This window comes from Echinops telfairi, unplaced genomic scaffold (assembly GCF_000313985.2).
Source record: "Echinops telfairi isolate 266 unplaced genomic scaffold, ASM31398v2 ScPeMD7_7458;HRSCAF=8496, whole genome shotgun sequence".
Lineage (NCBI taxonomy): Eukaryota > Metazoa > Chordata > Mammalia > Afrosoricida > Tenrecidae > Echinops > Echinops telfairi.
In genome coordinates, this window is record NW_022111358.1 from 15,852,985 (window position 1) to 15,869,378 (window position 16,394).

Consider the following 16,394-nt stretch of genomic DNA (forward strand, 5'->3'; position numbering starts at 1 on the left):
CCGGGCGGAGCAGCGGCCGAGGGGACCCCTGGGGCGCTGCCCGCGTTCTTGGGTCATGAAGGGGTGGGGCCGTGTTGAGAGAGGTGCCCTAGATGCGCTTGTTGGGCAGGGGAGCGCGCATCCGTGACGGGCAAAAGTGAGGGTCCCTGCCCTTGTCTGGGCCAGCTGTCACCTGGGTGACCCCTCCTCGCCCACCGACCAGTGCCAACTTCTTTGAAAACCACACTGAGAAGGTCCCCGGGCAGAGTGGGCCCTCTGGCTGCACAGCAGGGCATGGTGCAGCCCCTGAGAGAGAGAGCCAGGCCATCAGGGTGACCTCCCCACCCCTACCCTGCCTCTAAACAGGAACCCTGGACTCACCTTGTGCATCTGCTCCCACCCCAGCCCCAGCCCCAGCCAGAACCCTCTGCAGTGCATGGGGCGGCGGGGAGGGCGCTGCTGGTGGTGCCCATAGTGGGAAGACAAACAGTAACCCCAGTCAGCCTCTGGGAGGCCCCCAGCTAGGACGTTTCCATGCTTGGCTGGGTGATTCCAGTTCTGCCCCTGCCACAGCAGAGCCGGCCACACACACACTGGGCGCCTTGTCAGGGCCCCCCCTCCTGATCTATGAGGACTCTCCCCCACCCCGCACCCCTTTGTCCTCTGCTTGGGAGGCATAGGCTATTTACAGCAGGGGGGAGCTGTGACCAGAGCCCCACCCCCACCCCCCGGGGAGAATCAGAGGCTTCCAGGTCTGCAAAGGCCAATCCTTTGGGCTCTTGTCTCTCAAGCTGTGTCTAGGCCAAGGCCCAAGTCTTGGCCAGGAAGTCCTGATGACCCTGTACCCTTCCCCAAAGTGGGGGTTCCTGGGAGGGGCCAAGTGGTGCCTGTCTTTCCTCTTTCTTCATGAGGATGGACAGACTGACTGCTCCAGGACTGGGAGCCTGTGGGAGCTCTGATTGTCCCCAGAGCCAAACCCAGCAGGGATCAGAGGGGCTTTTCTGCCACACACCAAGTTCAGTTCTGCTGAGGCCTCCCTGCTTTTCTTTAAAGAAAGGCACCCTCCCCCCACCCCCAGTCCCAGCCTTAGGGCCCTGTCCTCAAGCCAGCCCAGTCCTTAGGCCAGTTGGTTCATGTCAGGCCAGACTGCTCTGGAAGGGTCTCTTGTCAAAGAAGGGCAGTGTCCCAGCTGCTCTGGAGGTCAGTCCAGAGAGCTTCCCAGGCCAGGAGCCCCGAGGGGGTTTAATTTGCATGTGGAAAGAACAACAGATCAACATTAATAACCAAGGGTGACTTGAGTTACGCCTTCTCTCCTCAAGTTCAAAGCAGCTTGAGGTATTTGTCATCAACCTCCTTTGGGATGCAGGGATGGCCTCTTCACAATTGGACGTTCGCCATGGCGGTCAGGGCCCATTCTGACCCGAGGCAGCCCTGTAGGCCAGTCAACCTGCCCTGTAGGGTGGCCAAGGCTGGTCATCTCTGTGGATGCAGACGGCCACATCTTTCTCCTGAGGAGCAGCTGGTGACTTGGAACCGTTGGCCTTTTGGTTCCCAGCTAAGCAGTTAACTGCTGGGCCACCACCAGGGCTCCCTCACCATGGGACATTAGGCCCCGAGACTAATGCAAACTCTAAAAACACTGGTCTCCCGACTCCTTGCTCCGTTCTCCGTCTGAACATTCCCAGCCAGGCCTTTCTCATTCCTCTCCTTCCTGACAAGCAGCCCTGAAACCTCTGGGATGTGAGTCTCCCACCGACCTGAGCCCAGGTCCCTCAGAAATCAGCTGCTAGCTGTTCCCCAGTTGGCTCTGTGGAATAGATGGGGTGGTGGGATGATTGCAGGTCCCCACGAGTCAGAAGTCAGATGTTCTAGGGTGGCAAGAGTCGCCAGACCAAAGATCCCCCGTCGCTGGGGAGGCTCTACAGAGAATTCAAGGAGCAGGTTTCTGAAGGTAGTAGGTAGAAGACAAGTTCTCTGATGGAAGGACACACAGAAACAATGGGGAAGAAAAGTGGGGCTCTACCCTCAGGGGATCGCAGGCCATTACACCCTACTTCAGCCGAGCTTCAAGGGAAGCTGCAAGCGGAGACTGGGGAGGGAGATCTTTGGAGGGGAGTTGCTTCCGGATGGTGGTCTCCATTCACTGGTGGGCCAGGTCACCTTGGGGGGTAGGCCTCAGTGTACTTGGTGGACAGGAAGAGCCAAGTGGATCTGGAGCCTGTGCTGCATGCAGACTTGGGAGGTTGGTGCTGTGCCCACCGGGATAGGCAGCAGGCAGGCGTCATGGGGCAGCCAATCAGAGGAGGAGGGGACTGCAGAGAAACCAAGTGATCCTACTGCAGCTGAGCTGCCCTTGGAGGATGGGAGCCAAGGGAAGAGGAGGAGGAGGAGGAGGAGGAGAGGTTGGGGAAGGACATTCCACAGGCCTTTTTGGCCCCTTCCAGAGCTGGGGTCAAAGAGAAAGGGAAAGGAGCAAGCCAGGAAGCCAGCTTGAAGAGCATCAAGACACGGCTGTGTGTGTGAGAGAGGAACTTGGCCTGGAGATAAAATTAGACCTAGAGCTTGCTGACAGCCTGAAGCGTGAGGCATGGACCGTCCGCTGGGCTGGCAAGGGAATTCTGTCCCTGAGGACAGAACTGAAGCTGGGGTAAGGTGCTGCTCTGGGACACGGGTGGAATGGACCTGCCTTCACTGTAAGAGGTGGGGAGGTGCGGTTTGAGGCTTGAAGCCAGAATATTCTTTGGTTGCTGGCAGAGCAGGTGGAGCTGCTGTGTCCGACTCCTTGCTGACGAGAAGCCACGGCTGGCAGATAGGGTGCTGCTGAGATCCGTGGGCCCTCACCAGCACCCACCTTGCTCCCTACTTCATGCTCTAACCCCCAGAATGTCTCTCGGGAAGCCAGGCTGAACATAGTCCTCACTCTCCCACCCTTAGCCTAACCCAGGACCAACTGCTGGCTGGCTGTGGAGTTGTGCTGAGCGGCAGGGCCTCCTAAAAGTCCTGACTCCTGAGCTGCCAGCCGCCAGACCTGTTGTTCCCCCAGCCCCATCCCTTCTCCTTTGCCAGAGAACTCACACCTGGGACACTTGAGGGTGAGAGGAGGCAGACTTCATTGTTACACCAGGACAACAAGCCAAAGCCCCGATGTGTGGCCACCTTGTTAGGCCTTCTAAGTATGAGGGGCTTTTAAAAGACCTATGGAAAAAAATGGAACCCAAGGAGAATTCTTCCATGAGCTTTTTGAAGCGCCCGCCAACGAGGAGGGACGCCTGTCCGTCACATGTTCTCCTCGGCCATAGGCCTCCGTGTACTGGGACCAGTTTCAGGCTGTGGGCTCAATTTCCTCCCACTCTGCCCAACCCTAGATGCGCCCTCCTGGTGCCGTTGGCTAAGCGCTGGACTGCTCGCCCCACCAGCTGGCCCCTGGAGGAAGAAGCCTCTGCTCCCGTAAATCTTGACGGCCTTGGAAACCCTCTGTCGGGGTCACTGCCAGTCGGGATTGTCTTGATGGCAGTGAGTTTGGTTTTTGGTTTGGATCCCGGCCGGCCTGCCTCCTCCAAGCAGATGTGGGGACATGTATCAGAGGTGGCAGGCAGGCAGTCGCTCCCAAGGAGCTCTCTTGCTGCGACCTGTCCCACAGCCTAACATGTGCAAGTCCGCCTCCCTAAGGAGGGCAGGTGGCAAAGCTGCAATGGACTTATATCCTGTAGCCTGGTTGAGACTCCCCAGTGGTCCAGGACAGCCCCCAGTGGCTTGGCCAGCCCCCAGAGGGTGAATCAGTCTCTGCAGCCGTCCCTTGTCCATTGTCTCGGAGTGGCTCATGGGTATTGTGAGGCAGGGCAGAACCTAGCACTGCCAGGCACCCCACAAAGGGGGCTGGTCCCAAACGGGGTACTTTGGGGGAGACAACCGAGACAGAGGGTGGGTGGGGTCAGCCCTCTGCCAAGCTGAGGATGCGGTGGAGGAAACCTCTATAGGAAGCAGCCCATTCTGGGTCAACTAACCCCTGTGGCTCATAGTTTAGGCCAGAGCCACTTTTGCACTGCTGGTCAGAGCCTGGTTCTGGGTAGAGGGGGCAAGAGGGCACCTGAGGAGGGGCTCTAGTCTGCAGCTCTGGAGGCCCACTTATTCTTCAGCTTCAGCCCACCCCCTACCCCCCACCGTGAGTGATTCCATAGCCAGGACCTCCTGGCTTCCGCTCCTGACCCCTCCACAGGCAGGTTCCCTTTCTCTCCCGGGGCCAGGGTCGGCCTCCAGTGTGCCTGTGTCTGGGCTCTGGGTGGTGAGCCCTGGACTGAGCACCACAGGAGAATCCACACCTCAGGCCAGGAGCTCACAGACTTGCAGTGGAAGGAGGCATAGGGCCTCTCCTGGGCTGCCCATCCCTCCCTTCGCCCCCGCTCCTTTTTCCTCCTGCCCCATCCCTTCTGACTCTGCTATCTCTCCAGGACCCTGAGCCCTGCTTGCTCTGTCTGCTCCCCTTAACTCAGTCTGCTTCCCTGGCTCAGTCAGTCCTCCAGGGAGGGCCACCCCCACAAGCTTCCCTGCTGAGAGGGAGCTGCACAGGTCTCCAGGGCAGGCCCCAAGACTGGGGATGGGCAGAGGTCCTTCGTGGCTTGTAGGACTGGGGTGGGCTAGCGAGACTTCCTCTGGCGTGGCTGCTCCTGCAGTCTCCCTTCTAACCACAAGCACATTCCTCCCTCCTCCTCCTCCTGTCTTCCGCCTTTATTCTTCCCTTCCTGCCACCTCCCACCTGCTCCCTCACTCCCCCACCCCCACCCCCAGATCAAGCGCTTCCTGGAGGAAACCGATGACACAGAGCTGACCAAGTTCGTGAAGGATTTCCCAGGGAGCGAGAGCTGCTGCTCAACGGAGGCCAAGTCCTGGGTGTCCAGGCCCCAAATCCCAGAGCCAAGACCCCAGGCACCAGACTTCTGCGATGATGACCAGGAGTTCAGAGCCCCCCTGTGGTCCCCACCCATTGACAGCCAGCAGTACTTCTCTGCCCCAGCCCCAATCAGCCCTTCTGCCCGGCCCCGCAGCCCCTGGGGCAAGCTCGATCCCTATGACTCCTCTGAGGTACAGCTTCCAGCCCTGCCGTTACCCCTCCTGTGGGCTGGTGCAGGGAGACCAGGGAGGAGGGGTGTGTGTGTGTGTGTGTACGAGTGTGTTTGTGAGCATGCATAGGCAGGGACCTCGCTCGGTACTGTGTCCATCTCCGTTCCCTGGTGTCCGAGGGCATTAGGAAGATCGGGAGCAGGAGGCTAAGCTGGAGGCCCAGACAGGGTCTCACGGGACTTTGGCACTGTTCCCTCTAGGACTGTGGTAAAGACCTAGAGGGGAGGAGAAGGCTGGTGCTGGGGCCTGGGTCCCACCTGCCTGGCCCCTGAGGCCCTCTCCCTTCCTTTCCACTAGGATGACAAGGAGTACGTGGGCTTTGCGACACTCCCCAACCAGGTCCACCGGAAGTCTGTGAAGAAAGGCTTTGACTTTACCCTCATGGTGGCAGGTAGAGAGCAGGGCGGGGCGGGGCGGGGCTGGGCAGGGAGTGTGTGTGTGTGTGTGTGTGTGTGTGTGTGTCAGAGAGAGAGAAGGGGGGAGGGGGAAGAGTGCACCGGGGAAAAGAAGGGTCAGAGAGGAGTAAGCAGCAAAGGACTGTCCATTTTTATACCTTAGCCAGGAGGCTTTGGTGGCTAAGAGTGTGGGGATCAGGAGGGGTGGGGATAGGGAAGGAGTGTGGAACCAGCACTTGGCACACAGTGTTCTAGAATTCGCCTCCTTTTGTGTGACTGTGGGCCATCTCTTGCTCTCTCTGGGCCCCGTTCAAATGAGAAGATCAGACAGACTGACCTCCGGTCGCATCTTTTCAGCCCTGGAATGCTATCACTTGATTACTTACCTTTCCAATTTGATTAAAACAAACAAACAGCTCTTCCCACACCTTGTTCCAGTTGGGGAACTTCTGGGCCATGGTTGCGGCCTTCTGATTCAGTGCCTCTGTCCTGTGTCTCCTGTCAGGAGAGTCTGGCCTGGGCAAATCCACCCTCGTCAATAGCCTCTTTCTCACCGATCTGTACCGGGACCGGAAGCTCCTCAGTGCAGAAGGTAAGGCAAGGAGAGGAGCCTGCGGGAGGAGGCCTGCCCGCCCTCCGGGCTCCCGGGAGAGAGGGAAGGCCTTGCTCCCAGGGCTCATCCAACCTGGCAGTCCACCAGCCAGCTCCCTAAAGATCTGGGTGCTGAAGTGGGGCAGGGACCAGAGTCCTGCTGTCAGAGTGAAACTCTGACCCCCCAAATAATTCCAGGAATCCAAGAAAAAAAGCCGGGAGCAGAGGCTGGGGCCAGAGCCAACAGCCACCGGCATTTCCTGTGTTGGGAAATGTACTCCTTGCTGGTTCCCAGAGAACAGGCCGCCAGGGGGTGGGGAGGGGGCAGCATGGATGAGGCAGTCTGGGCGAAGCTGGCTGGGGTGGGCAGTTTGTCCTGACTGGGCGGGTCCCTGCCCTTGCCCTGGCCTCAGTTTCCCCCTTCTCCAGAGCGGATCATGCAGACCGTGGAGATCACCAAGCATGCGGTGGACATAGAGGAGAAGGGCGTGAGGCTGCGGCTCACCATTGTGGACACGCCAGGCTTTGGGGATGCCGTCAACAACACGGAGTGGTAGGTCCGACCAAGTACAACCTGGTTGGCTCTCTACGCCCCCCCCCCCACCTGCAGATGCCCCCCATAGAGGCCACAATTGACCTTGAGCATGTCATGGCCCCTTTCTGGACCTGATTCTTTTCCTCTGTAAAGAGTGAGGGAAAAGACAGGCCTTCCAACCCTGACCGAGAGATAGCTTTAATTCTGGAAATGGGAGTGGGGCACAAGACGAGAGAGAAGAGCCTCAAATAAGCAAACACCCGTGGAAACATGGCCCTCAGGGCCTGACAGTAGAAGCGCTCCCCAACAAAACCCTTACTGTCAGGGCCACTCTGACTCAGCAGTACCCACACAGAGTGGGTGCTTAATAAAAGCCGCGCCCCTCCTCCCTTTGCTTTCCCTAGCGACATTCTGGGGGTCACACACAACCCTTCTCGATGGCCGGGGTCCCTGGTGGGAGGCAACGGGAACAGTGGGTGACCTCTTGCTTGAAATGCAGGCACTGCTGAGGCGTCTCCCAGAGGACAAGGTCGCGCGTCGCCACACACTCTGATCATTCCCGGCAGTTCTTTTTTTCCCTTTTAAAGGAACTGGGAGGACGTAGACAATAGTAAGACCCACGCGAGTAGGCCAAGGAGGAGAATGAATGAGAAACTCGGGGCCTTTTGGTGACGAAATTAGGCAGGGTGGTGCCAAGAGCCCTGGACTGAAAGTCCAAATCTTGACTCGCTGTTTGGTACCTGTGTTTTTGAGCAAGTGACTGTGCTTCTGTTTCTCCAGTACAAAAGTACCGCCCTTATCGTCCTGCCCAGTTGACCGGAACAAGGCCCTGTGAGTGTGCCCTGGACATGGTGACGGGCTGTTGGCATCACATTCATGGGCTTGGATGGGGGTCATTGCAGGACTGACTATGTAATTTGTTCAGTAGGAAAACCTGCCCTGACCACCTTGCCCAATTGATGGAAGATCACGCAGAATAGTGCATGTCACATTCGTGAACGTCGACTGGGATAACTGTAGGACTGACTTTGTAACTTGTGGGGCCCAGTTTAAAAAAGCCCCAAGTTGGTGAGAAGCAGAGCATTTAGCCACGCCACTCACCCACACACCGGTCCTCGGATGACTGATCCCACCCCTGCTGTGCTCTGAGTCCCCATCACATGATTGACCAGTCATGCGACTTTTGCTCAGCTAAGGGGTTCGTCCTCAACCACGTATGTAGCCTTGAGGGAAGAGCCATTTCTTATAGTCTTGCCATATAGCATCATGCTAGCATGTGGTCCATGTTCTCTATAAATCTCCCTGGGAGATTGAGGTGACCCCCATGTCTTCATCATTTTTTCCATTCGAAGGATACCAGGGAGTATGGCCCCGCAAACTGGGCCTGCCCTGAAACTCTGTCCTAACCAGTTCCTAGTCTCTCCCATACTCTCTCCTTCCATCAGTCTATCTACCTCCACTTACTTTCCGTAGGTGTGTTAACGTCTTTGCCTGGCAACGTATCCAGGGCCCCTTCACGTATATTCACGCATTTAGTCAACCCACAGGACTTGATTATGCACCTCCGAGGGATCCAGCTTAGTAATGGACATTGTAAGGGGTGCAGAGCAAGTTGGAGTGACCCCTCTCCGGGAGAGGCTGAGAATCTAGGGGTGGGAGAGTTGTCTAGCATCCGAGCCGATCAATAAGTGGGTCACACAGGGTAGATGCACACACACTGAGTAGGAGATGGTTTGGTCAAATAACTCTGGAGCAAGTCTCTTGGCTCCTCTGGACTCACTTTTTCATGTGAAAGAATAAGTAAACGCATGGAGCCATTGCTCTGAAGGCCCACCTCCCAAGGCAGCGACGGTGCAACTAGACCATGGAGGGGTTATATATGGTCGAGAACGTGTGAGGGAGTTTCCAAAAGGTGGTGGACATTTTTCTTCCCATCCCTCTTCCCAGGAGCTGAGTTAAGCCCCTCCTACATTACCAGCTGTAGTTCGGTGAGAAGGGGGAGAGCACCGTGCATTGGGTCAGCCAAAGGAGCCTGCCTAGAGCCATGGTTCTTGGCTATGGGCTGGGAGGACAGGTGGAGGCCTTGGAGAGGTAGAGGGCCACATGGGACCACGTGAGCAGAGGCTCAGAGGCTAAACTCTGAGCTTGACTTCAGGCTTCCAGGTGACCTGCAGCCACCTCCTGGTTCACAGTGCTTTGTTCCCTTGGGGCTTTTCCCTCTCACCAAACTAGTATTTATTGTGACTTGGGCATAGTTGACTTTTCTCTCAGGGCATGTGAGATGCACCCGTGTTCCACCCAGGGGTCTCCCTGAAGATGCAGCACCAGTGAGCCAGAGAGTAACAATGTCTTGGAAGGACTGCTCAGGGGCCAGAACTCACAAGGCACCCCCTACGCTACACCATGTCTCTGCTTGTCTGTCCCTGCCCCAGCTGGAGGCCTGTGGCCGAGTACATCGACCAGCAGTTTGAGCAGTATTTTCGCGATGAGAGTGGCTTGAACCGCAAGAACATCCAAGACAACAGGGTGCACTGCTGCCTGTACTTCATCTCACCCTTCGGCCATGGGTACGGTCTGAGCCTGAGGCTCCTGGCACCATCGGGTGCTGCCAAGGGAACAGGCCAAGAGCACCAGGGGCAGGGCTGCCACCAGCAGGTGGTCACAGATTCCTGTTCCCCAGGCTCCGGCCATTGGATGTTGAGTTCATGAGGGCCTTGCATCAGCGGGTCAACATCGTGCCTATCTTGGCTAAGGCGGACACACTGACACCTCCTGAAGTGGAGCACAAGAAATGCAAAGTGAGGGAAGCTGGTGGGGGTGGGGAGCAGGGGGGGCCCTCTAGAAAGGACAGGGCCTCCAGAACTGTGGGCCCCTCGTGTGTTTGCCAGATCCGGGAGGAGATTGAGCACTTTGGAATCAAGATCTACCAGTTCCCAGATTGTGACTCTGATGAGGACGAGGACTTCAAATTACAGGACCAAGCCCTAAAGGTGGGGCCAAGTCAGGACCTCCCTCTGCTGTGGTCTTGGTTCGGGGCAGGGAAGAGGAGTGCTATTCTATGCAAGGGTCAGTTGTTGGGTGGGAGAGGACCCTGGCTTCCTAAAGTGACGAGGAGCGGCTGAAGACGACAGGTGGCAAGGACCAGGTGAGGCTGGAGGTGCTCACCTGCATCCCCAACTTCTTCTAGGAAAGCATCCCATTTGCTGTAATTGGCAGCAATACTGTGGTAGAGGCCAGAGGGCGGCGAGTTCGGGGCCGGCTCTACCCCTGGGGCATCGTGGAAGGTACAGCACCGAGCTTGTGGCTGGTGGCGGGGTGGTGGTGGTGGCAGGGCTCTCTTCTCTTAATGCCTCCCCCGCTCCCCGCCCGGCCCCTCATGCCCCTGGCTGACCCCTAGCTTTGCTGTGCAGTGGAAAACCCAGGGCACTGCGACTTTGTGAAGCTGAGGACAATGCTGGTGCGTACTCACATGCAGGACCTGAAGGATGTGACCAGGGAGACACACTACGAAAACTACCGGGCACAGTGCATCCAGAGCATGACCCGCATGGTGGTGAAGGAGCGGAATCGCAAGTATGGCCAGAAGCCAGGACAAAGCTGGCAGTGGGCAGGGCGTGTGGGTGGGTAGAGGGGTCCCCAAGCAGTCTTGGGTGAGATCAAGCCCTTCCGTTGTTCTTCTACAGGCCCTGAGCTCAATCCAAGCAGGTGCTGTGCTCCCCCAGCCTTACCAACCCACTTTCCCCTTCCCCTCAGCAAACTGACTCGAGAGAGTGGTACCGACTTCCCCATCCCCGCTGGCCCAATAGGGACAGATCCAGAAACGGAGAAGCTGATACGAGAGAAAGATGAAGAGGTGAGAGCAGGTGGAAGTGGTAAGGTTGACAGGCTTGGGGGAGGGGGGATCCCTGCTTGATCATAAACCTTAGCATGGCCTAGTTTGGGCACAGAAAGATCCCTGGCTCTGGTGCACATTTGGGTTCTGGGCTGGTGGATGGCTCTGCCCATAGGCTCCATCAGACCTCAGAGCTACTAAGACCTTGACTCAAAGGATGAGAATTTAAGTCCCAACAGTGTGGGACTCCCTGAGAAGCCCCTCTTTAATGCCCCGTATGTGCCTCTTCTAGCTACGGCGGATGCAGGAGATGCTGCATAAAATCCAAAGACAGATGAAGGAGACCCATTAGCTGGCTTTCGGCCCTGGATATTTAAATCCCCACCTCTTCCTCCTGCCCATGCCGGACCCTCCCAGCACCAGCTCTGCTCAGGCCCCCACAGCTACTGCCACTTCGCCTTACATCCCTGCTGCCTCCCCAGAGACTCAGAGGAAATAAAAGTGTAACAAATCTATCGGTGGCTCCTGGTGTCCCTGTCTGTGTTTTTACCACCTCCTGGAGGCCAAAAAAAGCTTAAGACTCAGTTTAGAAAGGTTGCTGGAGGAAGGTACTGGGTTCTGCATCTTTTAAGAGAAGGGGGAAAGTCAGGGGAGACTTTGCCTCTCACTGCTTAGAATCTAGCCCATCTCATTCATCTTAATGATCCTCTAGACTTCCTCTGGAGTCTTGGTGGTGTAGTCGGTTGTGAGTTGGGCTGTTAAACTGCAAGGTCAGTAGTTCCAAAACCATCAGCCACTCCGTGGGAGAGATGAGACCTTCTACTCCTCTCAAGATTTCGTCTCAGAAACCCAAAGCGGTAGTTCTAGTCTGCCCTAAAGGGTTACTATGAGTCAAAATTGACTTGATGGCAGTGAGTTTTGGTTTAGCTGTGGTAGCACTGTTGGGCAAGCATTAGTCTCCTAGCTGCAAGTTTAGTGGTTCAAACTCACCAGTTGCTTGGAGGAAGTGGAGGCTGTCTACTCCCATAAAAATTTACAAAGTCTTAAAATCCCTACATAGTATTGCTAAATTGGAATAGACTCAATGGGAGTGTTTTATTTTTTAATCATCTTTCTCCTGGTGAGTCCCTGGGTGGTGCTAATGGTAAAGCACTTGACTACTAGCCTAAAGGGCAGCTAGTTCAAACCCATCAAGAGGTACCTGGATGACAAGGCCTGGTGATGTGCTTTGGAGTCACCATTCTTGGAAATCCCATTGTGCACAGTTCTACTCTAACACGGGAGATTGTCACGGGACCCTCCTTCCTCTAGCCCGAGACTCTCCCAAGTCTGCAGCAGCCCTTAGTTTTGGGCCTGAGGCCAGCTTTTGGAAAACAGGGAATTAACTACATGCAGCTTTCTGCCTTCCAGTTTCCCGACTGCGGGGAAAGAGATACACAAGATTATACCTTGGATAGAACATTCAAAACACCCTGAAGCCCTTGTAATCACCAAACACAGCAGTTAAGCGCTGGGAATGAGTGAAGTACAATTCTTGTCTCGGAGGGATTCAGTACTCAACACTTCACTAAACAGCTACTTGGTTGCATACTGTTCTGGACCCCGGAGCTAAAGTAATAACAAGCAAGGTTTATGTTTTCGTAGAACTCAAAGTTTCAAAACGCTAGAAACAGGTGAGCACACTTTAGCCCCGGGGGCTCGTGTCAGAGTCCTTGGACGCATCCCGGGGCTGGAATGGTTCTCATTTCGGGGTGTTAAGCCTGAGGCCATCTTTCCAGGGCGGAGCGTTGGTGACTTCACAGGGCCGTGGCGCCCTCCAGCGGCCGCCTCTGGAAGGACACCGAGCTGGGCCTTCAGTCTTTCCCATTGCCAGACGGGGCCGCAGCCGTGCTTCGGCCCCGTTTCCTAACTCTTGGCCGAGAGATCTTTACTCGGGGTTGGCGGCACCTTGCAGGCCATGAAGGGCTCGTGCCGGTTCGCTGCTAAGAGGTGAGGGCTAGACGATTCAGTCTAGAGATGGGGAATTCCAGCGCCGCAGGTCGAGGAAGGTGAAGCCGAATCTCGTTCTGCCTTACTCTTCCTCCAAGTCTTAGCGGTCGGGTCTCGCGGTCTGGCTTTGGGGCCGGAGGAGCGCGACGAAACCAAGCGGGAAATGCTGGACACCAAGGACCCACTCTCGAAGCAATCCACAGCAAGATCGCCACCGGAAGTGGTTGTAAAAGACCTGCGCCCCTACCAGGCCACGCCCCTCATTACGGTACCAGCAGGCGACAGACCTCCACTTCCGGCCCCGGGAGCCTTCGTCGGCAGCCCCCTCTAGTGTTTTCCAATTGGCTGCCGCAGGGACGCGCTGTGATTTCCCATTGGCCGCGCCTCGCCTCCTACGCCGCGCCTCCTCCCTCCAGGTAGCGTCCCGTCTTCTGGCACCGGATACGCTGAAGGCTGGGAGGGCGTCTGCTCGTCTTGCCCAATGAGCGGCGTGAAGTGTGAGGGCGGCAGCTGCGCGGTGGGGCGGGGCGGGACCTGCGGTGGCTATTGGCCAGGACGCGCACAGGCCCGAGGTGCGATTGGCTGGGGAGAGGGGCACCGTGGTGGGGTCGGGGCTGCGCGGCCTCAGCAGCAGCGGGAGACGGAAGTGGTGAGAGCGCGGCCTCGGAGGGTCGGGCGAACGCCGCCTGGGTGAGTCACCGTGCCCCGTGCACTGCCAGCCTGGAAACCGCAGCCACCGCGTCCAGCCTGGCCCCGCCCCGGCCCCCTCGAGCTTTCCCGAATCCCGCCTTCTGTCATTCGGGGCTCCGCCTCTGAGCCTGTAGGCTCCGCCCCGAGAACCTGGGCACCTGGGCTCCCTTGCCAATCTGGCCCGTCCCCCCCCCCATCCCCGGGACCATATCCCTTAGATGTGGGAACTCTGGGCCTGCCAGACCTGGTCCTTTGCCCCTCCTTCCCGCCGTCCTCTCCGTGAGGCTGCGTGTCAGTTGGCGGCGAGGCAGCACCTCTCTAGCTTGCTGCTTCCTAGCAAGGGTGGGCTGGGGAAGTAGGTCGAGTGATGGGACAGGAGGGCAGGGCTACAGGTGGAGGCTTGTATCTCCCAAACCTCGTGATACCCTGCTGCATCTTAACGGAGTTCGGCTAGCAGGCTTGAAACCCGGGCCTGGTTCCCTCCCTCACTGCCATCGGGCCGCTTTCAAGGCAGTAAATCTTTATGAGAACAGATATTCATCTTTCTCTCGAGGACCAGTTGGGTTTGAGCCGCCCTCCTTTCAGTTAGCATTCCAGTGCTAACCAGACAGTGCTGGAACCTCTGATGCCAGGACCCCATTGACAAGTGCTGACTCCCAGGCCCAGGCTGCCCCCACTAGTTAAATGTGTGGCCTCCCCATAACCTCCACTGCACTTGGTGTTAGGTCTACTCAGCAGGGCCTGTTCAGCCCTGCTGTCCTCTGATAGCAGGCTGTGATCACCTCCCTTCTGCCCTCTGTTCTGGACTCTGGCCCCTAGTAAACAGGTCAGGTGGTGCTACTCCCAGACTCAGAGACTGGCACAGCATTCCTGTCGATTCATGCCCCAACCAGGGCCAGAAGCAAACGTGGTTAGGCAGCCGCCGACTCTTCAAGTTTGGCCATTTATTTTTTGCTCTCCCACAAAGAACAGGTTTTGAAGTATTTTATTTCGGGGTCTAGGAACCAGGACTCACTTCTGTTGAATGATCTTGGATCGCACTCATTCTTGCTCTAGAACATTGAGGCTCTAGAACTCGATGCCTTGCAAGATCACTTGTTGCCTTCTCTGTTTGTAGCACCCATTGCCTCTCTCTGACCTGGTGGCTTGGGCTGGCTTCCCTGGGAAGAGAATATGAGTTGGCGAGAAGTTCAGGGCTAGATGTGTGGCATTTGTTGGTTCCGTGGTGATGCTAAAGGTGTTTCTTACCCTTATAATCCTCTGTCTCCTTACAGTGAGAAGCAGGCAGCCAGCACCCTCACCACGGTAGAATGGTGAGTACTTCCTCTTTCTTCAGACCATTTTGTTTTCTGTAATCCTTGTGTCTTTTCCCTGGGTGGATTTGTCCTATCCCTCCTGGCCTTGAACTCCAGGCTATTCTGTTCAGCTCTCAAACAACTTAGTTGCCTTATAGATAAATTAGGCCTCATTTAAAGTACAAAACTGCAGCCAGCCTACTGCACCAGAGCAGGGAACTTCCGTGTTTTTCTGCATGTGTTTGGCATACCTTCCCTATGCTACCGATATACCACTGGCACTTATCCCTTCTTGCCTTTCTTGGGTCTCTGGTAGAATCTCTGTGACCTCATCTGAAAAACCAGAACAGGGTCCTTGTACTTCCTGGTAGGCCCCTGGAATACTGTTGGTGTTGTTAGGGACTAACCCAGTCGTCCATTAAGCCACTGTGATTGGATATTAAACAGGGTATTCCTTGCAAGGCACCCAGAATTTCACTAGGGGTGTTCTTAATGATCCCTTATATTTTCCATCACCTGTAACAGCCTGTCTCTCACCCATCACCCCAAGCTCAAGGAGCCCTTTAACCCCTAAGACAGAGGAGGAACCAGTGAAAAAAGGCAGCAGAGAGCTGCAAGACCTTACCTGGGCCAAACCCTAGCTCAGTTTCACTTGGGTCTCGCCTGCCCATAGGGACAGGTTACGGAAATTGCTTGGTGAAAGGACTGCCTCCTGCCTCGCATGGATATGAGGGTGTGTAGTGTGTGCAGTATTGGTCTGGTCTCTGCTCAGTAAGCCTGCTGGTTTTGGCTCTCACCAACTGACCTCTCCTCTCCTCTTTCTCTTCTGTGATACACTGAAGAGCGCAGTACACTGGTCTCAATTCATCTCCCAGCACCACCACTGAAATACCTTAGGCACAGTGCAGACTTTCTCTTTAAGCCCGAAATGCCTGCCTAGTAAAACAGTGTACTGTTTGTTACTTCTTAGAGAGCTGAAAGGTCTTCATGAGGAAATGTTTGAAAAGCATGTGGTTCCTGCCATCTTACCTACCTACTACCCACTGCCATCGAGTTAATGCTGATGCCTCGCGACCCTATAGAGTGTTTCTGAGGTTTTTAAAATCTGTACAGGAAAAGACGGCCTCCTATTTCTCCTAGGGAGCCGCTGGGGGGTTTGAGCTGCTGCCCTTCCCTTCCCTTGCAGCTGGTAGTCCAACGGGTACCCTACCGAGTCACCAGGGATCCTTACATGGCTTGTAAACTCAAAAGACAAACATACTGCCAGGGAGACGATTCTGCCAGGACAGACCAGTTCTGTCAATTGCTCATTGCTGACCAATGCTGCTCAGAGTCGAACTGCCCTGTTGGGTTCCCAAGGCAGAACACCTTCTCCTTCTCCTGTAGGGTGGCTGGTGGATTTGAATTGCTACCTAGCCATTGGCAGCCCAACTCTAAACCACCATGCCCCAGGGCTCCTTCCCCAAAGCAACACAGAACAAAAGCCCAGGCTTCTGAAAGTTACCTGGTGCAAGAATGAGTCGTGTTCCCACACTGCACTCCTTTTTGTATTCTTTGGTACTCTGGGCTGCCGAGTCCTCGCGGTGCCTTAGTCTCTGGGCTTCACTCCCTTCCCTGGGTTTCCGAGTGTGTGTATAGCATGCATGGTACATCATACCTGCTGTTGTCTTACTCAGCCTGAGAAATTATTTCTTCTCCAAGAAGGGCCTTCCTACCCCGAGGTCAGAGAATGGGGAAAAAGGATGGGACCGGAAGGATTCGCGTTGGGCTGGGCCCTTAGAATAAAACTTCAATTTCGAGCGAGCCCTTCCTTCCCTTTTGAGAGTGTGGCGGGACAGCCTGGCCCCATGCCCTGTGTCCATTCTAAGGGCCAAAATGGAGGGAAGGGGAAAGGTGAGAGGGCTTTAGAGAGGTTAGGGGATTGTAACTCGGAGCCCTGCTGGTGTGGTGGCTGCGACGCGCATGGTCGA

General features: G+C 56.1%; 2 protein-coding genes across 8 annotated transcripts in view; both read left to right on the plus strand.

Annotated features, from left to right (window-relative positions):
- Positions 1–2,416: 2,416 nt before the first annotated feature.
- On the plus strand, positions 2,417–10,965 carry SEPTIN4 (septin-4). 7 transcript variants are annotated; one of them, XM_004707019.3, is made up of 12 exons: positions 2,417–2,626; positions 4,765–5,058; positions 5,395–5,488; positions 5,998–6,084; positions 6,513–6,636; positions 9,051–9,185; positions 9,299–9,416; positions 9,507–9,608; positions 9,806–9,902; positions 10,029–10,191; positions 10,372–10,471; positions 10,743–10,965. In XM_004707019.3, exons 1-12 carry the CDS (start codon positions 2,567–2,569, stop codon positions 10,800–10,802), a joined length of 1,434 nt encoding a protein of 477 aa, XP_004707076.1. In that variant the 5' UTR covers positions 2,417–2,566; the 3' UTR covers positions 10,803–10,965. The 7 variants fall into 7 exon arrangements, with proteins under 7 accessions (XP_004707076.1, XP_012861237.1, XP_045155548.1 ...); XM_045299612.1 differs by lacking the exon at positions 2,417–2,626 and adding an exon at positions 3,471–3,492 and having other exon boundaries at positions 10,094–10,191; XM_045299611.1 differs by lacking the exon at positions 2,417–2,626 and adding an exon at positions 3,472–3,492.
- A 2,128-nt stretch (positions 10,966–13,093) lies between these two features.
- The window catches only part of MTMR4 (myotubularin related protein 4), a 23,146-nt gene continuing 19,845 nt past the window's right edge, over positions 13,094–16,394 (plus strand). Inside the window, exons 1-2 of the mRNA XM_045299569.1 lie at positions 13,094–13,129; positions 14,404–14,442. Of these exons, the coding sequence (XP_045155504.1) occupies positions 14,440–14,442 (3 nt within the window). The 5' untranslated portion in view covers positions 13,094–13,129; positions 14,404–14,439. The remainder of the gene's footprint in view (positions 13,130–14,403; positions 14,443–16,394) is intronic.